Source organism: Momordica charantia (assembly GCF_013281855.1).
Source record: "Momordica charantia cultivar OHB3-1 chromosome 1 unlocalized genomic scaffold, Mcharantia_2.0 BLBB01000001.1, whole genome shotgun sequence".
Classification (NCBI taxonomy): Eukaryota; Viridiplantae; Streptophyta; class Magnoliopsida; order Cucurbitales; family Cucurbitaceae; genus Momordica; species Momordica charantia.
In genome coordinates this window covers 17036670-17060415 of record NW_028275157.1, presented here as the reverse complement: position 1 = coordinate 17060415, position 23746 = coordinate 17036670, and the positions used below count along the sequence as shown (strand labels likewise).

Sequence of the window (23746 nt, the reverse complement as noted above, 5' to 3'; positions counted from 1 at the left end):
CAAAAGTTTAAACAATAAATTTAAAATTTAACCTAAAACTTTACTACAATTTGTTTGAAATTAAAATTGTGAAAGTTATGGTTTTTTTTGATACATAAATTGAAAATCATTATAATTGTGGTAGTTATATTATATATGACTTTTTTATTATTATTATATCATCAAAAATAAAATAATAATAAAAAAAGGGTAAGCGATTACAAATTGAATATAAATTTAGAAGCGAATCCATAAAGAATCTAATTAGGAATAGGATTAGAGTAATGAAAGCGGTTGTTTTGGCCCACAATCAACCTTGTAATTGGAACCATCTGCACGCTTCTCCACTTGGTGTACGGCTCCTCTTCTTTTATTCTGGTTTTTGGATGGGATTCTTTCTTTTTGTTTCTCCCTTTCTTTTTTCTTCTTTTCTTATTCTTCTATTTTGTATTTTAGTATCTCAATCCATCTCAGAAATTATGGAAGAACACCGTCACAGTGCGGCTGATAGTTTTAATCGAACGGATTTATGAGAGATAAACTACGAGAGTATTTTGAATCTATATCTAATGGATACTTCAACCTTGATGTCTCATCCCTGCTCTAATCATGTGGCACATATTTTACCTACTTTGATTTGATTTTATAAGTAGTTAAAATTTTGTGGAGGTTAGAAAGATAATTTGTAGGGAATTTAGATTATGAATATGCTGTTGATAATGTCTTGATCAATATTGAATGATAAGCCACCAAATTCCCAATTCAAGATTTTTGGCCAAGTGGATTTCCAATTGCAACTACCCTTTAATTAAGATCATGAACCGCTCAAATGCCTGCACCTTTATCTTTTTTGTTTTTTTATGTTTTCTTTAACCTCAAAAAATAATAACAACAAAAAGAAAAAAAGAAAAAAAAAAGCACTCTGTTTATACTTGAGACAGCAGTATCCAACTATCTAGCATAAATATACATTTTTTTAATATGTTTTCCAAAATTAATTTTTAAAATGTTTCTATTTTTCTTTTTAGAAAAACTTCATTTTAATAGTTAATTCTTTGGTGGATAACAAATTTAAGAGACAATTAGCAGTATTTTATTTTTTTTTTTAATTTTAATCAACTTCATTTCACCATGACAATAATAATTACTTTTGAACTCATCTTGTCGTAACTTTGTCCCGCTTAATTAACAAATGACAAATTTTAGTCAATTTGCTATTGCTCACGGAAAATGACAAATACTCTTCTTCTTAAGGTTAGATTCAAATCTTCCTACTTTCTATATTTTTTGTACTTAGAGAAAATAAATAAATAAACATAAATATTAGTCTAACTTAAGTTTAGTAAGATGTATTAACACTCTTTATAGGTTATAGGTTAGGATTTCGAATATCTACTTGCATCTATGTTACAATATTAAAAAAAACTAACAAAAAGCTGCTAACAAACATTAAAAAAAAAAAAAAGAGAGATAAAAGAAATAGAAGAATCAATCAAAATTTAAAATTAAGTCAAAGATCATGTTTTAAACGTAGAATTTATTCAAAATAAATTTCTTCCCTAGTAACTAACCATGGTTGATTATCTTTGTGAGGTTTTACCAATCATGGAGACTAAATTGAAGCTAAATTATGCAATAGTGACTAAATATTGAAACTTTTAAAATCATAGAGACCAAATCAAAATGATGTAAAAACAACACCGAACCAAGATTTTAATTTAGCCTACTATAAACTCTTTTTAGCGGTATTATTTTTCCTCCATACTTGCACCACTAAATCAAAATTAAGCCTCTTGTCACCATGGAAGGGGATCATATAATTAGGAATTATAATAAGACGTAACATGTCTTGCAATAGGAGGTTGGGAAACTTGTTTAAAAAGCTTGTATTAAAAAGTGATTCAAAAGAAATAATAATAAAAAGATAGGATCTTTGAAGCTTGGATTTGATATATTAAAGCGATAGATCAATGTAGACACATGAAAGTGGGCATTATGCTCAAACTAAAGCAAAGGTTATCTATTAGATCTCCTTTTTGGGCAATGAAAATGAAAGCTTTGTTAGTTTTTTAAATTCAAATTGGTACTCTGCAATCAAGTACACAGATATTTGAAATACAATAATGACAGATGTGAATATATCTGGATACAACTGTTGAAAAGTTCAAAAAAGTGTATATATTTTTTTAACTCTATTATTAGATGTTATATGTTTAATTAAGGTGAAATCGGTCTTACAAAAACTTAAGTGATGATATTTAAAAAAACGCTTAATTTTAGAGTTTTTTTATGATTGAACCATCGAAAAGGAATGTGCACCTTATTGGTATAGATAATCCTTCCTTTTTTTCGAAGGAAAAACAGACAATACTCAAAACTAAGAAAGACACAGTAGAACTGAGTATGAAGATTGCAACCAAAAAATAAAGGAGACCACTTGGGATCTCCGAACAAATATGGAGGCCTAAAAGTTGAGAAGCCATGACAAGCAAGTCAATCCCCATTGATTTGCCTTCGAAATAAATATGTTGGATGTCAACCTCCCACTCTGGGAGAGAAGCTGACCAATACTAAAAATTAGAGAACGAAGAAAGCCGAATGATCTGATATTTTTTTACTAGAATATTGCAAACCACTTGAGAGTCAACCTCAACCATCGAATGATAATACCCCAAAGACCAAGCTAAAATCCAAACTTGAGAAGACCCCCTGAAGTTCAGCGCCCATGACCGACGTTGTATAACTTAGATTATGCCTAAAACCTTCAATCTAGTTACCATCTGAATCCTTGATGAGACTACCAGCACTTGCTACTCAGGATCCTTTTCATTTAAATGTAATATCGGTTTATTCATGTAGACCTCCTCTACTCGAGTGTACAAGTACAATGCTAAGTTTATCGATTACAACCTAAGATAAATAATTGGAAGTTAAATTATTAAATTTGGAAACTATATAGTTGTTTTGTTGCTTATTTTTTTTTATATCAATCATCCAAAACAACCCTCAATGGTTATGATATCCTTACCTCTCCAAAGGGCCATATGTTAAAATTCCCACCCATATATTTGTGTTGCAATAATTTTCTAAACTAGTTTAAGGTTTATAAATAATTTTTTTTAAAAAGTTCCCATTTGAAACAGATCCTTAATGAGCCAAAGTGGGTTGCATTTTAAGGCCCATTTAAAGGCATTAGATGGGCTGGACATGGGGTAGGCTAAACCCAAAGAAGCGGTGGGCCTAAACATTGGGTTGGGTCAATGAAAGAAAATCAGAAAAGTTCCAAAAATATTGTTTGTTAAGATCCAGTATAAATTAAGGGTTTTTTTTCCCCACCGAATTATGTTGAAAGCAAATCAAAGCATACGAAGAAACCAAGTAAAGAGAGAGAAATAGGAAAATAAAAATATTGTGGGAAAAATCTTAATTTTAAAAAGGTCAAATTATGAAATTTATTTAGTTGGTATGGTTTTGAAAATCCTAATTCAGTCTTCTTATGGTTTGAGTTTAGGGAATCACATATATCATCCCTAAATCCAATATAATCAATCTTCGATACAATAATAAAATAAATATATTAAAGAGGTTTTATTAAATTAGAAATACCAATTTGAATATATGCTCCAACTCCAAGAATCAATTGTACTCACAAAAAAATAAAAATAAAAAATTCCAAGAATCAAATTTGTAATTCAAGAAGTAAAACATTTCATTTTACTATTAAAAAGGTTAATAATTATCATTTTTAAATAAAATTTTATATTACATATCTGTTTGAGCATAATACAGCTATTTTCAACAAAAATATCATAAATTTGAATCTCATATTTTATAAAAAAAATAATAAAAATAAAAGATTTGATTTTTTTTTTTGTTTTACGTTTACCAAACGAAGCCTTTTCTTTTATAGCGTCATTAAACGAAGACTTGGTTTTGTTTTTGAAAATGATTAAAGGAAGAGTTGAAGATTATGAATGAAATAAATTGTAGGTTTTAATTTGGTTTTGCGAAGGAAAAGGGTGACATTCAAAACCCGATAGCCCCTGGCACGTTCCTTCCTTAATAATCTACTGCTCAACAGTGGATCCACGCCTGCTCTCGTATTGCTTTCAGGCTTCAACTTTAAATTCTAGTTTGTTTGTCGTCACATATATCATACGCGTACGCTACCCTTGATTCATTTTTCTTCCCTTTGTTGCTATTCCGTTCTGTGTAATTCGAACAATTTCGGCACCTTTTTCCCTACTCTTCTTTCACTTTCTTTTTCTTTTTCAATTCCCCTTTTGTTTTTAATCGCGGGTTCCTCGCTGATGCCCATTTGATTTCCCCTCATCCATGATCTATTCTTTTTTGTTGCAGTGAATTGTGCTGTCAGCTGGGGGTCGGGGGCCTCTAATCGCGTTTTCCGGTAAAGGGTCTGTTTCAATTTCACTCATTTTTGTTGTTATGGCTTCTTCTCACAATACTCATTCCGAGACTGCAAAAACCGAGCAAATTCTAACTGAATTCTTTGCTAAAACGCTACAAATTGTACTGGAATCGAGGTCACCTTGTATCTCGTCGCGTAATTTCAGTGGGGAACAAGTTTTGTCGTCTCCATCTTCCTCCTCCTCGTCCTCCTCCAGTATGAGGCCGAGGGATAAGTGGTTCAATTTGGCCCTTCGTGAATGCTCTGCAGCGTTAGAGAACATTGATCTCTGGCGTCAGAGCTATCATGAACCCATGGTGGTAGATGTTATTTTGGTTCAGAGGCAATTTGGTTTAGACTCAGTCAATGCTTCTCCTAGGAAAGATCTTGTTAGGAACTTGTCTCTGAAAGATAAATATTCACTCTCTTTCAATTCTGATAAGGACGAGTTTGGATGTGATACCAAGAGCGAGAAGGTTGTAGAGAGATGGATGGTGCATTACGAAACTAGAAAAAACAGGGATGGCAATTCCGGTAGCAGAAGGTCTGGTACTAATACTTTACACACCTTCTATAAAAAGACCATATTACTCTTAAGGTCCCTGTATGCCTTTGTGAGGCTTTTACCAGCATATAAGGTTTTTCAAGATATCAGTTCATCTGGTCAAATTCACCCCTTTACTCTTGCTCATCGTGTGTCTTCATTCGCGGAGCCTTTCACTCGGAGAGAAGAGGCAGAAATGCAGCGTTTTGCGTTCACTCCGGTGGACACTTCTTGTGGTAGACTCTGTCTCTCGGTGTTGTATCGCTCATCCCTCTCTGATATAAGCTCTGAACCATCAACTCCCATGTCTCCTCAAGTTATTCCTGAATATGTTGGGAGCCCATTGGCAGATCCATTAAAAAGGTTTCCATCACTCCCTGTCACGATAGCACCATCTCAAGGATCTACATCTTCATTGCCTTTCTCAAGACGTCATAGTTGGAGTTATGACCGCTATAGAGCCTCTCCCCCTTCGGTCTCTTTTTCACCTTCGCCAACACATTCAGAGTCTCATGCTTTAATTTCGAATCCAGCCTTTCGTCGCTTGCCCCCTTCAAGCTTACCTCCACACCCGCCTGAAATGGTTCTGGGACATAAAGAGAATATGAATTATGATGAATATTATCCTTCGCCGGTCTATTCTAACTCACCCTCACTGTCACCACCAATTGGGATCCCTGTAAGGCGATTACCAAATGGCCTATTGCAGTCTGAAAGTGCTCCTCCGAGTGCACCTATAGCAAAGCTTCCCCACTCGCCTGCATTGTTAAGTAAACCAAATTTGCCCCCATCCCCTCCCCTAAAAGCTTCTGGACCTGGTATTTCTAAAATTAATAGAGATATTGGTCCGTTGCAGGGTGGCTCTGCAATTGGAAAGGTATGTTTCTCGATTTCCGTTATTTCGCTATCTGAATGTGTTATGTTCAATGTCTTGATTTCTTTTTATCTGCTTCAGTCATCTTCTCTTGGAAGAGATGAAACCCGAAGGCTTTCAGGCTGGAGGTCATCATCCAATAACTCACCACAAATTTCAATTTCAAGAAGCTCCAGCAGATCTTTTCCAGATGATTTAGATGATACAGAGTTTCCTTGCCCGTTTGATGTGGATGATGATGAACTGACGGATAGAGGTAGCAGGTAATGTTGGAAACAACTGCATACCTTATTCTCTTTCTGTGACGATAATAACTAAATTTGCTGACATGTTGTAATTGAATTGACTTCCCTGCTTACGTTTGAGATCCTAATTTGTTGAAGGTAAAAGTTTAAGGGACACCAATAGGAGAGAAATAATAAACCTATTTCTTATGCTTCTCGTATACTTCCTTAATTTACAACAAAAAGCTTCTTTTTTTTTTTTGCTTGTTACTACTGCTATGGAAAATGAACCCAATAAGCCCCTCTCTCTGCTTTATACTAGTTCCATTGATATGCTGCTTTGTTAATTTCTAACGAAAAGCTTATATGTATTACTGTATGTGGGCAAATCACTAGTGGAAATTACCTTCAATAGGAGAAGGGGAAACTACCTTCCATCTAACAAGATGACTGCCACATCCCAAGAGAAATCCCCAAGAAGTCATTGACTTGACAGGGGCCTGTGTACATCACTGATAATTGGGCTTCTTGTAATTCATCAAAATTATTATATTAGATGGTTTGAAGAGCAATTTGGATGGAGAAAATCTTAAGGGGGCATTTGGGGTGCGTTCTTAAGCTTGGTTTAAGAGGAGGGTTTAGGAAGTCTGGATTTAGTAAAATTATGTGTGAGGGGCTTGAATAGTAAGCTACTATTCAAGCTTGTGGGTTCCAATTGAACTTAGGCTTGGAAATTATTCCCCTCAAACATGGGTTAGGCTTCCACCTTAAGCCCAATCCACACCCCAAAGACTCGCTAAAAGTTCATCTATCCACATCATCAAGTCTACTGGCAAATGTGTTTTGCCATTTCACTTTGAGGGACACCTCATCATTGAAACCCATTTAGTTTCCAGGAACCATACAAATGAGTGTAGAGTTCAAGCCTTTCATGAATGTACATTAACATATGCTCACAAAAACCAATAAACCTTAGTGGTGGTGTGAGCAACATTGAGATTGTTAGTGCTTTTGATGAGGAAGCAATCGGTTCAAACCAACTAGACTTTGATGAAGAACTTTACAAGTTTCATACCTAAACTTATTTTCTCACTTAAAATGTTCAAATCACTATATCTCACCCAGGATGAGTTAGCCTCAAATAAGGAACACTAGCCAATTTAAGTTATGCTGGTAATGAAGGTAGCTCAGGAAGGAAAACCAAAGATGGGGGAAGAGTATGGATTCTGAAACTCTTAATGAGATCAGTACAAAAGATGGTTGTTTTGGAATCTAAGATGGTTGTTAAGTTGCATCATTTCACTTCCTTCAGCAACCACAAGATTTGAAAGCAATACCCACTTAGTTTTGAGTGTGAAACCTGCTAGATAATTGGTATTCCACATTTTCCATCATAAAGTTGTTTGGTCTTATTATATTTGTCCAGGGGTCAACAAAAATTTGGGCGAAGAATTGTTTAGTGAGATAGCCTTTTGGAAAGGGTACTGAGGTTTCTCGTTTCCTAGTAAAGTAATCCAAAAGGATCCACAATTGAGCAAAGGACTGTTAGAGATATGTTGTATAGAAGGAAATGAAGAATGTCTTGGCATTGATGAACTCAATGAAAAATCAAGGCTACAAAGATGATTTATAAAAACTTTAAAAATGAGTTGAAATGAATAGTTCATCCATTACTTCAAGTGCTCTTCCTTGAACTAATCTTCTTGCAGTAGCTCGGATAGTTCGAGTGTGACCAAAAGATCCATTATTATTTATTCAAATTCCAGAAGAAAAATGATAGGAATGCTATAAGGATAGATTTGGGATTTTTTTTTTTTGGTTTTGTTTTTTTTTTTTTAAGATTTGGGAATATTATTAGGGTATAAGAATATATTAGTAATTAGATAGAGAAGTTGTTAGGAAGATTTGTTATAAATAGAGTAAGGGGGAAAGGATGAAGGTGGACATTGTTTAGTGTGGTTTAGGCTTGAGTAAGAATAATTAAGGCAAGGGAGGGTCCAAGTACCTCGAATTACTTGGGAGTCATTGTGTTGTTCTATATTTTATCTTTCAATATATTTCTAGTTGTTCGGGTTGTATCGAAAAAACAAAGAGGGTAGAAAGGAATCAAAATATATGAAGCTAATATTAGTGGTCCAAGGCAGATGAGCACAAGAAAGAGACAAATTGGGATGGATATGGGCATTGGGTAGGAACTAGGAATAAGCTTGAACTTGCTGGTAGGGAGTTGAAGAATGCAAGTTGAGCTAGGTTTAATCAAAATTGATGTTGTACAGATAAGAGGTGAGCAAACCACATCAGAAGGCTGCAGTATGATGGCAATTGGTAGGAAAATGCTTGAGAAAGTGGCACAAATTTGTCAGAAAACTAATTATGGGTAGGGAACACATAAATGTGGTCCTTTAAGCGTGGTGAATGGATGGTGCCTCTTGATATATTGTGTTTTGGAGTTGTTTTGTAGTTCTATTTGAGTTTGTTTTTGTTGATTATTTAATTTGAAGATATTATTGGTTAGGTAGTTGATCTCTTGTATTAGTAAGTTTTTTGATAATAATAAACACATTTTTGGAGAATTCCTCTCCTTTATTCTTGGTTGTATCACTATTTCATACTAGGAAATGTGATTTCATCGTGGTTTGGATGGTATTAGACAAAACTAAGGTAGGATCTAATGATTTCGACAAGGGAGATTTGATTCTAGCCACTAGGGTGATTGATCACTAGAGCATCTCAGGCTTAGGTAGTTGGTAAATTGAGATGCAATGGAAAGGAGTTATGATCAAACGGCTTAGGAAATCAGGGAATCAGACTTCTAAGGTTCTTGTACGCCTGTACCACTAGGAAAAGATTTCAAATGACTAACGGAGGGCCATCACCCTTGGTCATGGGACTGAATGGACTTTTGGAAAGAAAAGCTATCAAGAATTTTGCATTGAGAAATAGAGCTTGAAGGGAGGAGATGGGAGAATACAAAAGACGAGATGTTGACTCACTGGTTTTTTGATAGAATAAAGGGACAACCAAAATTTCAACTTTAACTCTAGAGGAGAGGACTAGTGAGTGAGTTCCATAATGGTGAGGTTTCAAGAGTACATCTAAACTTGTAACACAATAGGACGGGCTACCATGAATAAGGGTTTGTACGAGTGCCAGAAACAATTTTGCTCTGAAGGATTCATGTAGTAGGGAATTGGTTCCATTGCATATGTTTGTATTACTATCAAACTTCTGTTTAAGGAAAACTGAAAAGTTGTCCATTGATGGAGTCTTCAACTTACTTGGAACCTAACCTGTCTTTGGAGCTAGCACAAACTGTGTGTTACTGTTAGTGCTTTTTGTTTGTTTTAGAGAGCCAAAAGTGAGTGACCACATAAGTTCTTTGTATTCTCAAGGCTTGAGATAGCGAGGGCGCTTCATTTGATGCAAGACTATTCACGAGAGTCGTGCTGCTTACAAGTCTGAGGAACTTGTTTGGAGTTTGGAGAGAGAATCTAAACTCATGTTGGTCTAGTTGAACAACATGTAAGTCTCCCATGGAATTTATAATAGCTTGGACGCTATTTATGTTGCGAAAGAGGTTTTATTCTGTTCAAACATAGGATATTCAAACCACATATTGTCGATCTTCCTACTGATCCCAACATTAGCACAACCTTCAATACTAAAAATTTGATAGACTACCAAGCATATCATGGTTTACACCATTTACCTATCTTGAGTCTATTTCTCAAAGAGGGGAGCTGAGGTAGGAAGATTAATCAGTTTTGGCTCCTTCGTTTATGGTCATGTCACCTTTAAATGTCTGTTGGCTGTTCAGTTAGATTTGTTAGATAGCTAGCTACTGTTAGTTGCTACTGCAAGTAGTGAGTCTAGGAAGTTCCCCAATCAACAGAAAACTGTATTGTGTACTCAACCTATGCTGCAAAGCTGACTGAAGATGTAAAGATTATTTTTGAATGAAGAAAATAATATCCAGATGCATCATATCCTTAACTAGACCCCTACAATTTTGAAAGAGGCCATAGACCCTGAGATTTATTTGCGTGACAATCTAAGATCATCATCCTAATTTCCGCCAACTCAAAAAGGTCTAACTACTACCATTTCTCTAGAAATAGGTACTCGATTGAACCTGAACCTGAATCTTTCTCGCTTAAAAGAACCTTCACTGTTCAAAAAATAGAACCTTTTCATATTATAGATAATTTCCTCAACTATGCCATCCTCTTTGTCAATACAAGAGTTATAACCATCGATAATTTTATGACCCATTTCTCGTTCTTTTTCCGATCTGACCAATGTTTAGGTATCAGTTCCAAGCAATTTGTTCCTTGTGTAATACCTCGACCACATGTGATTTTCAACTTCAGTATTTTCTCTTTGTCAAAAAAAAAAAAAAGAACTTCAGTCTTCTCCCAAGCCCCCTTGTTAAATCCCTTCGCACATGCCAATTTACTTATTTTCCAATTTCATTGTGAAAACCTCTAGTATTTCACCTGTGTGGAATAATTTCATGCTACATCTTTTTATATTCAGCATCATCGTTATTATTTTTTATTATTTTGATTAGTGAACTCAACGTTACTTTAAACACTAGTTTATCTAACTGTAAACTGGTGCAGTTGCATAAATATTTCCTATTTGCAAAAAGGTTCTGGCTATTACAGCTTCCTCAAGTATAACCTTGCTCTTCCAAACTAGAAAAAGCTGGTCCTGGAGTATGTTGTCATTTGTTAATGAGAAGCATACCCATTTGTGTTTTAATTTCAATTATTGTCTGGTTATGCTGTGCAATCATTATGCCTGAAACCGCTGGTTTGCTTTGGTGTTTTATTCAATGTTATTCTTCAGATAAGTAACAAACTTGTGTATTGAAGATAATGGAGAAAATGAAACCAGAGAATAAATATCCACCTGAAGGAAAATTACAAAGGTCTCTTCAATCAAAATAATTTGAAAAGTGGATTAGTAGCATAATTCCTTGTAGTTAACATCCTAAGGAGTGAAATAGTATAATAAAATCACATATCTTCCCAACTTTCTTCTTTCTGTCCCAAAATATTCTATGCTAACCTTCCATCAAAATTTCCTCCCTGGAGATTTGCATACAAAAAAGCTTTGGCAAAAGAGGTGATTAGAATGACCTTCTGCATCTACTTCACCATGCACCATGCTCACATGAAATTGGATTGAGACATGACTGATCATTCCTCAGACAAGGGATCATAGGAAATTTCGGAATTTCTTGGCTGTTTAGGTGACCAGGGAAATGGCATCGTAAATGGTTTTTTATTTTTTATTTTTTCCCTCTTTTCAGTGGCTGTAGTGAAGTGATTTTCCTCTTTTCTTTGATTACCGACACTTGGGGTTGTTTTCGTAATTTTTGTGTTTGCTATTAGGTTTTTTGCTAGCCCTTTTGTGGTTGGTTGGCTTCTTTTTCTGTATGGTCCTCCTCTTTTATTTCTCCTAATGAAAGTTGGCCTTTCATCCAAAAAAAAAAAAAAAAAAAGGAAAAGAGAAGAGATTGTATATGGATCTAAAAGAGAATGACCCAATGCCTCTAGTTCCCAAAATCTTCAATTTGTGGACTGACATAGCGAGACAATCAATTCTTTAAAACTCCATTCATCTACTTCCCGTCAATAAGTCCATGTAAATCCAAGATCCGATGCTGACCATATTCTGTTAAGACATAAAGAGGGGGACACTCTACGTGAGAACTTCCGTCACCACTCCAAGAACCCTTCTTGGAAACAAGTGGAACTAGCAAACGATCACTATCTTGGAAAATTTTAAAGAAATAGTTCATACTCTGAAACACTGGAAATGACTTCCCAGGATTTTTAATATGACTGTTGGCTGTATGATCCTTATTTGAACACACCCACACTAAATACAATTGAATAATGGTCACAGTGTGTGAATTAACTTAGGGACCTTAACTTACTTAAAGTGAGGGCAGCCACCTAAGGCTGGAATCGCTCTTCATGGTAGTGTGAGAAGATGTGTGTGAAATGATATCAAAATGTAGATCTTAAAAATTAGTTGACTTCATCTGTTTACGTAATTGGGTGGTGTGAGAAAATATGTGAAATGTGAATATATTGGTGTATTTTATGTGGCTATTTGACTGTATTTGTTCTTGAAAAATGTAATCTTTTTAGTGAAATGCAGTTACTTTAAGATTAAAATATACAAATATGTATGGTTAAACTCATAATTGAATAGACCAAACTCTCTCAATCCCCTATTTTTTCTGGCTCAAAGCCAGTTCTCCCCACCTTTTCCCCCTGAATTGGCATCAGAGAAAGACCCTCAAGCTAGCGAACTTCAGTGCTCCCCATTTGGTTCCGAGGGATCAGGGAAAGTTGGTTTATGAATGGAGTATTTAGATCTTTTCAGCACCAATAGATAAGCATTTATTTTACATCCTTCTTCCCATTAGGGTATTGGGTGCTTTCCTGAGAAATTAATGATTAAAATCCATATTTTTAGAGCCGGAAGTAGTGAGCATGACTGTTAAACGTGTAGTAGCATGAACATAATTTCCTTTGCATACGTTTTCCTAAACTGGTACTTCCTTCATGTATGCGCATCATATCCATTGATACATCTATAATGTAATCCAAATTGCTTTATATTTTTGTTGACTGGCTTATTGAATTTGTATTTCAAATCTTCTCCTAGACCCGAGTCCTTCGACCCAAAAGGAAATCTATGTGAGATGCTGGAACCTGGAGGATTTTTCCCCATTCGTAAATCTCAGGACGCTGCTATTGGCGCCCTAGTATGTATGCTACAAAAAGCTCCACCACTTCGCCAAGATTTCACCAATTCAGCCACGGATCATTTACGATCCTCTACACCTGACTTCCCAAGCAGAAATATCCAACAGGGAAATCAGATATCTGAGACAGTGTCTACAAAAGATCGCTATGCTGCTTCCTCTAGCGTCACAGCCTCTGGTCTTATTATGCCTAAAACTACAGCTGATGCATTGGAAGAACTACAGAACTACAGAGAGATGAAAAATTTGTTGCTCAGGCAAGCTGGGAAGACTCACACATAATCAAAATGGTCTGCAGTAGGAAACCTTATGATCTAGAGAAGTCGGTAAGACCCATGTGAATATTTAAACCGTATGGATTGAATACATGTACAGTAATTTCCTTTTCCAAGTTGCAGAGTCTGGAGCTGAAGAGTACATTGGTTGGGTTCCCTTTTTCTCATGTACATATTTATTATATATTTGAGGAGATTGAGCATCAAAGTCTATGCAGTAACGACTGTAGTATGACCCCTTACTGAGGCCACTTCCACCTCTGGCTCTATTTGTAAATATTAAATGCAAACTTGCTAAATAATTTAACTGTTTCTTCTGTAGCCCACTGGATAATTGAAGCTTTGATCCTTTTTTTTTTTTTTAAGAATTCCAAATTTTATCAAATGGAATAAGTATGTTAATAAATAAAAGCATGTTCTTCAAAACACTTTTAAGAATGGAGAATAAAAAGATAAAATGTTCCATCTAAAATTACTGAAAAAACTATTTTCTTAATTAGTGATTTTTGCAAAAGTGTTAGCATAAAAGATGTTTAGATTGAAAAGGGCAGTTTTTTAAAAGTTATCCTAAACACATTAGTATTCAAACATATATGGACCAATCATGATATGATAAATGTACTAATTTAGGTGACCTGATATAATTATATACGATATTCGTGTTGTAAAAAAAAGGAAAAGATTATTGCAAAAATATCAAATTCCAAAGAGGAATTTGTGATGCACTTAGCCACATTTTTGAGGAAAGTTCATTGGTTTAACTTTAAACTTTAAGTTTAAACAGCTTTGATGGATTCTATTTGTATTATGAACTTGCCCTGCTTTTTCAGCCAAGTTCAATCAGGCCACTTTTTTGCTAATCATTTATTCTATTCTACATAAATTAATTTTTGCAACAATCATTTGTGGATATTTCAAGTGTTTATTAAGAAAATATTTGAACAATTTTGTCTGTCTTTTAATTCCTCTAATTTTATCTCTCTTTCTAAATACTATCTTTCAATTTATCTCTCTCCCGATTTCTCATTTCTCTAGTTTTCTCTTTTCAAATACTATCTCTCCATCTTTACAATTTCCAAATAAACTTAAATAAATGATCATTTGAATAAAGAATTTGGATGAGTGGAGGAAAAAAAATCTAAAAGTGAATGAGAAAGAAAAATAATGAAATGACTAATGAAGTTTTTGTGCCTTATATGTAGTATAGACTAACTCATAGAAAGTGAGAGAATTATAGAAATATAGAGGACTCTATTGCAGGATTTGATAAAAAATAAAAAGTACACTGCTTTTTTCTTTTTAATTTCTTATATTTAATGGATTTTGATGCCAAATGAATATAAATACGACTAGCAATATTGAGGAGAAACTATTTAGGTGTTGACTAATGAGCCTCTATTTTGTGCTAATCACCATTAATTTTTTTAAAAAATAGGTGATCACCAGTTAACATCTAGATATTATTCATATTTAGAGTTTAGGTGCTAAGAGTGCTTACCACGGCTAAAAATTGGCAACTTTTTAATTTTTTTAAAAAATAGAAGAACTATCTCTTTTCCTACATTTTCTCTCTCCTTGTAAACAATTCAACAGTAGTCGACAAAATATGGATGCGAAAGTATTCTTTTTCTAATATTAATCGAATGTTAGAAAAACAAATGAATCAAAAAGTTGACTCATAGAGTAGAAGATTTATTTTTAATGGGATCATAATCAGTTTGAATGTAAGATATTCTCCTAAAGTCATGATATATTTGAAGGTAAGTTTTGCACTGGTATTATTTAAATTGTACTACGTCCTACCTTCCACAAACTTTAGAGATACCTCACTTTGAAAAAAAGAATTATAACAAAAGACAAAAGAATGATAGAGATAATGTCACGTATAGGTACCGATCCCATTTAAGAATATATCTCACGCTCGAAGAAATTACTCCAAGGTTTTTTCTTTCAACTTAAAACTTTATAAATCGGTACAAGTTGAACTTACACTCAAAAGTATGGAAGGATATATACAAGCTTTACACATATATGAATAAATTATTAAAAAAGAAAAAGGTAAAATAAATAAATAAAACTCACAAATCACCCAAATTGCTTCTTAAAAATATGTAAGAAGTATTTTTGGGATGTGAACATATGTACCCAACATGTTGACATTATAATAATGATCTTATAAATCTAAAATAATCTCAAATAAAAATATTCAATATCTTTTATTTAGAACCAAACGTCACTTGGAAAAAGCCTTGATTTGGTTTATAAGTTCCCTCTCTCTCTCTCTTCCAACATTAAATAAATAAATTGTTGTTGATGAAGAGAATCTGTCACACTCTTGACCTGATGTAAAGCACCTATTAAAAATAATAATAGATTCTTACATATTATTATTATTATTATTTATTTATTATTATTGGTATGTGATGTAATATAATGGCATATACTTCGAATTAGAATAATTCGTTTATTTATTACATCATCAGAAAAAGCTTTCTATTAAACTTTGGTTTTTGGGCCTAATGCAAACATACAATGAGACAAATCCATTCATTTCATTCTCATAGTCTTTTTTTTTTTATTATTAATAAATGAAATGGAAAGTGGGAGCTTTCTAACTTACAATGAATTCTCGGTGTTTGGTTCGTGATCTGAAAATCAAAATCTTATAATAAAGAATTTAATAGAAAAAATTGTATTATTTGTTTTTAGTTATATATATTTTGGTAACAGATTGGGAAATCAAATCCCAATTTAAAGAATTGTTCCATGGATGATGGATGTTTAATATTTGGTAGTTATGAACTAAATATAGAATTAGTTCAATATAAAATAATATTAATTAATTTATTAATGTTTTTGGTATAAATTTTGTATTATATAATTTATAATATATTATATTTTATGTTTCTATTTTCTAAACAAAAATACGAGGGAGATAGGCACCAAATAAACAAAGACAGAGAAAATGAAACAATAAGAAATGTTTTTGAGTAGGATTTCAGGTATGAGGAAAAAGTATTCAAAAGGTCTTGTAATTTTTTTTTCATATATACATTTTTTTATTTGAGTACATTCATTAGGGTTTGATGTTGGTTCGCTTTCGTCCCCCCATAATAATTAAATTTCATAATATAACACATACAAGAAATACAGTCAAATGATTTTATTTATTAACTAATTAAATAACCATGTCAACTTGCTCAACTGGTTAAGGTACCTATCTGTTCACTTTTTCGATAAAACAAGTAAAATGAAAATTTACTTTGATGAATTTATAAGCTTTCAGAAAACAAAAAAGAAACTTCAAAACTAGTTTCTTTACTTTTTAAAGATCACTTGATTCATATTTGAACATCATATATAAAACCCTAGATTATAAACCAAAAGGATAGAGCTAGCTAGAAAATTAATTCTTATAAATAATGGGACTTCTAAAATAGGGTAATATTGTTTTGGCAGCATATAGGGTAAGCTCAAAGAGTAGCATGATATATGGTCATGAAATTAGAAAAAATGGGTTTATTTTAATGGTGAATATTAATTATTAATGTTCATCAAGTTGTGCCTGTGACTGTACTGGATGAACCTTCAATTTGTGTCTGGTTGGTGGTACACTCGGCTTTCTTACCTACCTAGTTGTTAGTACATTCCAAATATATGCTCTCTTCCTCAACCAACTCAATTAACTCTGCTAATTATCAACCTGACTTTAGTTCGACGGTAATTAATAATTAGAATCTGATCAAAAGGTTGTGAATTTGAATCTTCTATACTCATGAACATTTCATTGATTTATAGGACTTTTATAGGTTACAAATATTAGTATCAAGATTAAACTATTTCCATGCCAGAGTTGTAATTCCGGAATGTATCAACATCTCTTTCTAATAGTAGAAATGTGTAGATCGAACTCACAACTTCTTGGTTGGAGATACATGTTAATTACCGCTGAGCATATTTAAAATCATGCTAGTTTTCCAAATATATCTGTATTAAATACTTCGAATTACCATAACAATTGTAATTCATACGTGAGTATGAACGAAATTAAATATTATTTAGAGGTAATTAGCTATTACAAATTTCGGTTCCCTTTCATATAGGCATGAGATAACTATTTGAAATTTCTTTTAATTAATAAATTAAATATGCTCTAACGTTACTCTCTTCTGTCTTTTACTAATTATTTTTAGTACGTCATTGGCTACGCCATTCATGTGAAGTCCAGGAGATTACAAATAAACAATTACCAAGAACTAAAAATATAATAAATATAATAATAAACAATTACCAAACTCAAAAGTAATTGGTGAGGCTCTGCCTTAGGTTTTTGTTTCCTAAATCTCACATTTTAGTGCCCTTAATTTTTTTTTTTGGAACTAATGTGACCCTTAATTAGTTTGCAGTTCTTATCCACCCTCAATATTACAAGTAGTTAGACCTTCAATTATTGAGTTTCCTTAACTATACCTTTTTTTAGTACAATATGTTGGGTGGGGAATCGAACTCATAACCTTTTGATTGGAGATATATGTCAATTACTGCTGAGCTATGTTCCGGGTAAACTATACTTTAATCATCGGGATTAAAAAAAAATTATTTAAAGAAAAACCATTTCAATTGAAAGGTAAAGGAGAAACATACCAAAAAAAAAAAAAAAGAGCATGAGTAAAAGCACTCCTAGTGATGAGAAAAATGGTAGATATATCATAATTAGAAAAGAGATAGGATTTTGATGACCTAGACGAGACCGAGATTTTGATGAACGAGACGATACCGAGATTTTTATATCTTCCAAGATGTGAGCAAAAGATCTTGAGGAATCCATGAAGTTGTGATTAATTATTTCTTTCTAACCGTACATTCAAGATATTCGAACCCACAACATTATTGGACTAAAGAGTGTTTCTAGAGCCATTAAGAGGTCTGGAAAGACCCTCTTTTAGGAAATCATCAATTCTGCTCGGGAGAACAAGAGGAAGCTTGAAAATGTTAAGAGAGGCGTTGTAAAAGCACAGTGCAAGAGTAAATGGTGCAGATATTCTCTCCAACAAATGCATAAGATGCACCAACTTGGATTTGTTTAACTATTGCTTCAAACTTATCGGTTATTTAAATAGCCTCTCCAACTTTATTTGAAAAAATGGATAATAACATAAGTGTCATGATATGTTTCATCGATAAATTTAGAGAAAGATGCCCCAATATATAATAGATAATAAATGGTAACTTTTAATATAATATGTCATTTATCAAAAGCTTTTAAAATACACAACTTCTAAGAATGGATGTACTTTGATCTATGGATAATTTATGTCGCACTAAATGTCTACGGGTCCTTGTTTAAAAGAAACATAATATATCAAATAATGTATATTACATCCATTTTTAAAATGAAATGCTAGGAGGATTGAGGATATACTTGAAATTGGACTACTTTCGGATGATATTATTACTATTAAAAAAGTGATGGTACAAAAATGATGCAATTGATGAACTTTGAAAGTATTGCCAACCCAAAAAGGGAAACAAAGCAAAGGAATATCCCAAATATTCCAAGGTTTCTTCACCAAAACCCCATTAATTTAAGACTATATCTTTAGGACACAAACAGAAGTGATTTTTGTCCATTTCTGTCATGTTTGCAATGAAAGAGAGATAATTCCCCTCTTTTGTTTCTTTTGAAGTCTTGATCACTACCAATCAAATTTAATTTAAGATGAAAGAATGCAAATGAAAGGTTGACAAAGGATGGGTAAATTACTAATAGCTAGGCTTATAATCTGTATTAATTAAGTTTAAATTTATGCCAAGCTTGATTCACATTAAACGATTTTTTGAAAATTTTTACATCGTTTTTTTTTTGTGTTAAAATTAATGGGTTAATTAGCAGAAATTTAATAGGGGGTAAAAATTGCAACACTCAACCTAATGGGTTGGATAAATTTAATTCATATATTGGATATCTAATATTCCCCCTCACTTGTGGGCGAGGCCTCGCCCACAGAACCTCCCGCTCTGATACCATCTAAAGAATGAATAAACTACCACCCAACCCAAAAGCTTAAACTGATGTATTGGATATCTAATAGTCCCTACTAATTATAGATAGTTAGCCTCGTCGACCCAAACAAAGTGTTTGTAACGCCCCAGGCCTAAGATTCAAAAATTGAGTTTGGCACCTAATTACCCTGACATCCTCCTGCATCTCCTGTGACCTGGCTTCGCCACTATCCAACCCAAGATTGCTCCAAGCATAGTATGCTAAACTTTGGAGTACATGTATAACTATTAATCCTTTTAAACCTTTCTTAATCATGCTTCCATGATCTTAGGATCCCTCTCATTCAAATGTGACGTCGGTTCATCTATGTACCCCTCCTCTCTACTCGAGTGTCACAGTTAAAACCTCAATTGCAATGCAACTAATTACTTCTCTCAACCAACAACTCTATCTTTAGTTTAGAATCCTTTTATCTCAAGCTCTTTCATATGAGTTTTATCTCTAATTTGATATAAAGTAGTCTCATTTTAGCAACACTCAAACATCTCCCCCTAAAAAAGATAGGCGCCTTTACATTTTCACGTAATTAAGTACACTTTTTCTACACTACAACAAAATTGATAATGGTCATATATTCAAGTAAGTTACACTTTTTCCACACACTACAAAAGATTGATAAACATTGATCACTATGTATGAGATTTATGATTATGTATGAGACTTAATAGTTAGAGTCATTTCAACAAATAACTTATGGCCGATATTGGTTAAACCTTCTTCCTGTTTTGCAATGATTGGCCCAAGAGATTCCATCTACAATATTCTCGTCAATATAATAATGGATTGGAATCTTCATATATTAAATCAATTACAAAAACTTGGGTTCATAACTATATCAATTTCTTTATATTTTTTCCTAGTTAAACCAACAAAAAAAAATACTTCATAATGGGTGCTTATGTGATGTGAGCATTAATTCCTTCTCTCTCATTTATATATATACACATTGAGTCATTGACATAGCAGAAGATATACCAATTCGTGTGTCTCAGCTCTTCAATTTCTATCTTTGAATTCAATGGAGCTCGAACCCATTGAGTTCCTCACCAACTACAGTTACTTTCCAGCTGAAACCTTCATCCAAACTCATGAATTTGCTGAACACAGCCATGGAAATAGTTCTTGCTATTCCCACTCAGAAAACAACTCCTCCCAAAACTCCCTCCAAGATGGAAGCTTTTTGGAATATGGTGATCAAGATCTGATTTTTCTTGAAGAAGCATTGGAATTCGATCCAACCAATTACAACCCAGATTTCCTTTCGACCAGCACGGATCAAAATCCTGCAGAAATGGATTCATGGATCCAACCCAATGAAAAAGATGGCTCCTTTTTCGAGGGAATTCAAGCAGAGCTAATGGAAGAAGAGAGCTTAACGGATCTCTTATTGGCCGCAGCTGAGGCTGTTGAAGCACAAAACCAGCCACTTGTTTCAGTTTTGATCGAAAAGCTGAAGAATTTACTTTTATGCGATTCTGGCTCATCACCATTCAACCGGTTGGCTTGGTTCTTCACGCAAGGCCTCCATTATAAGAGTACTCTCACAAATTTTTTTCCACCTCGTGAAATGGCTGATCAAGAAAAGAAAAACTCAATTTCTGCCTTTCAGATGCTTCAGGAGCTCTCTCCTTATATAAAGTTTGCTCACTTCACAGCCAACCAAGCGATTCTTGAGGCAGCACAAGGAGAGGAAGCGCTTCACGTCATAGATTTTGACATCATGGAGGGGATCCAATGGCCGCCATTGATGGCTGATCTTGCAGCTAAGAAAGATTTCTCCTTGTTAAGGTTGACAGCTGTTGTACAGGACCATGAAAACGAGACAAAGATTGAGCAGACAGGGAGGAGGCTGTCAGAGTTTGCCAAATCAATCAATTTCCCCTTCGAATTCGATCACATGAGGATAGAAAAAGCAGAGAACTTTGGCAAAATTCAAGTGGGTCAGGCTGTAATAGCCAATTGCAGTGGGATTTTGCACCACATTTTGAGCCATAGCAACATATCAAAGCTTGAAACTTTCTTAAGTGGGGCTGCCAAATTGTCCCCAAAATGTGTGGTTTTGGTTGAAGAAGAGCTTTTTAAGGTCTCCAAGCCCCAACCCATGTCCTTTGTGGAGTTCTTCTTTGAGGCCTTCCACCATTTCTCTGCTCTTTCTGACTCACTTCTCAGGTGCTTTTGTGGGGCTTATGAAAGTGGGTTCAGGCAGGTGGAGGAGTTCTTGGGGGCAAGGATTTTGGAGTCAGTGAGGCAATTCCCTTGTGATGATAATGTGAGAAACTTGTTGAGCAATGGGTTTGATCATTACTTGAAAGGCTACAAGAAAATTCCTTTCAGTTCTTTCAATCGTTGCCAAGCTAAGTATTTGGTGAGTTTGTTCAGAGGAGATTTTTGGGTGCAGCATGAGAAGTGCAGGCTAAGTTTGTGTTGGAAGTCAAGGCCATTGTGTACAGCTACAATTTGGGTTCCAAGAGTAAAAAGTGGAGCAAAAATATGAATCAGATTCAAGATCAGTTACTCAACAAATCATTTTATTTTATTTTTTGAAATTTTTATTATTGTGTATAAATATAATTATTTTGTTAGCTTAATTAATACCCTTGAATGAGAGAGTTTAGCATCATTCTACATTTTCCTTAAACCTTCAATATCCAACTATTAAACAACGTATTAGAAACACATAATAACCAATCATAAACGTCACCCAATCGTCCGCCCTTCGGGGATGGTCTTAGCATCGAGGAACATGTACTAGGGTGTACGTGCTACTCGTTCATACAATGGACCGAGACAAAAGGAATTACAAAATTTTTCCATATCAGTGATCAGTACCAACGAATAGGATAGAATGAATGGAAGAACTCCGTTCACTGCCTAAAAATAAAAAGAAATAAAAAAAGATTTAGTATATCATTTTATTGTGTATCAAATTTATGATTTCTATTGGTGCAAATCCAATCACTTCAATTTCAGATGAGAAAGAATTTTCCTTCGATAACAAATGCTTATCCATAAAACAATTATGATCTTATTCTTCAAAGAACGGACTAAGAGGGTAGACTTCATAATTAAATACAGTTACTGTATAGGTAGATCTCGTTGTAAAAGATCGATTACTAGTTAATTCAACTCGTTAAAACTAGATTTGAATTCTACCAATATTGTCAAGAAAATACACTTCAATGGTTTATCGTAGCGTGAGAGGGAGATTACGATTAAACCATTTTTCTCAAAATAAGTATTTTTAGTGGAAGAAGGAATTGTGTCATGCACATCAACTCTAGGACCAATTCAATATTGAATTAATTTTAATTAATAAGAATAAAGAAATTAGTAGTTTATTAATTAATGTTATTGCATAATTAAACATCACCAAATTCAATACTCCAATTGACATTGTTCTTCCATCACTTCAGTTGCCGTCTAAAACGGAAGAATTTTCGATAATGAACAAACAAAATGGAACTTTTTTTTCTTGGTCATGGACCCATGACAATAACCCTATTTTATTACAATTTTACGACAAAAACATGATGTAAAAACTGTTCCTCTTGGGACATTACACAAATGACAATTTACACTTTGTTGTGTTGGGCCTATGTTTCTAGGTTTCTTCGCTTCTTGATGTCAAAGTTTTTGCTGTTTCTTTTTTCTTTCTACTCCAAATTTGGGGTTTGGCTATGTTTTATTGTTGACTTGATCTAGTAATTAGTTGAAAGTAGAAGCTTTCAATTTTGATTTGCAGACTTCTTCTCCGTATTTAGAGATTGGAGATGATGCTGATTTTTTGGTTTTAATTACACTTCTTGCTTTGATATGTCACCATCATAATATGTTATATTAATATCAAATTAATCTAACGCATTCTTATTCTTCACTTCATCATTGTTATCTATGTACTTCTAAACTTATCTTACAATTTCAAAACACGTCACAATTTTCTATTTTTAAGTAGATTCTTTGACCTCAAAGAAAAGAATAGATTAAACGTCCGCTTTAAATTAACGCTTTCTCTATCTAATATCTCTTCTTCCCTCTCTAACATTTTTCTCTTCTAACTTATCTCTACACAACTTTCTATTGGAGATAAATGTCAATTACTGCTGAACCATGCTCACTTTGACCAACTATCAAGTCCTTTATTTACAACTATCTTTTGAATAGAAATACATGGACTCAACGGGGCGTGTGTGTATATAAAATACATAATAAGAACCAAGAACTTCATTAAAATAATCCCAATGAGACAAGCTAGAGACATGAAAGGCAAGAGAGGAAGGTGTACTACAACTACAAGTTGATGGTAGTACTACATCTGAATTTTTAAAAATTTTTATTTTTTTGAAAGAGACATCCAACGGCAGAAAATTGATGCCAATTAAGGAGGCATATAAAAAATTAATAAGAGAAACACAAATGACAATGCCTCATTGAAATTGAACCATCATCCTCTCCCCACGACAACTTTTATATTTTACAAAAATAAACTCCTCTCCTCTTGGCTCTTCCATTTATATGCCATTTGGTTCCCACTTTGAGATCCTCGCTGAAAATTGAAAAACAGAGCTAAAGCTTATATTTTGACAATAATTTT

The 23746-nt window shown here is 33.7% G+C and overlaps 2 protein-coding genes across 2 annotated transcripts; both read left to right on the top strand.

Annotated features, from left to right (window-relative positions):
* The first annotated feature begins 4146 nt into the window (after positions 1–4146).
* LOC111005657 (Autophagy-related protein 13) lies at positions 4147–13412 on the top strand. Its single transcript, XM_022277242.2, has 3 exons — positions 4147–5808; positions 5887–6068; positions 12717–13412. The coding sequence occupies exons 1-3, from the start codon at positions 4426–4428 to the stop codon at positions 13096–13098; spliced, it is 1947 nt and encodes a 648-aa protein (XP_022132934.1). The 5' UTR covers positions 4147–4425; the 3' UTR covers positions 13099–13412.
* Positions 13413–19984: 6572 nt separating this feature from the next.
* Positions 19985–21775, top strand: LOC111005848 (protein NODULATION SIGNALING PATHWAY 2-like). The gene has a single exon (XM_022277496.2). The coding sequence runs from the start codon at positions 20174–20176 to the stop codon at positions 21647–21649; it is 1476 nt and encodes a 491-aa protein (XP_022133188.1). The 5' UTR covers positions 19985–20173; the 3' UTR covers positions 21650–21775.
* Positions 21776–23746: the final 1971 nt, after the last annotated feature.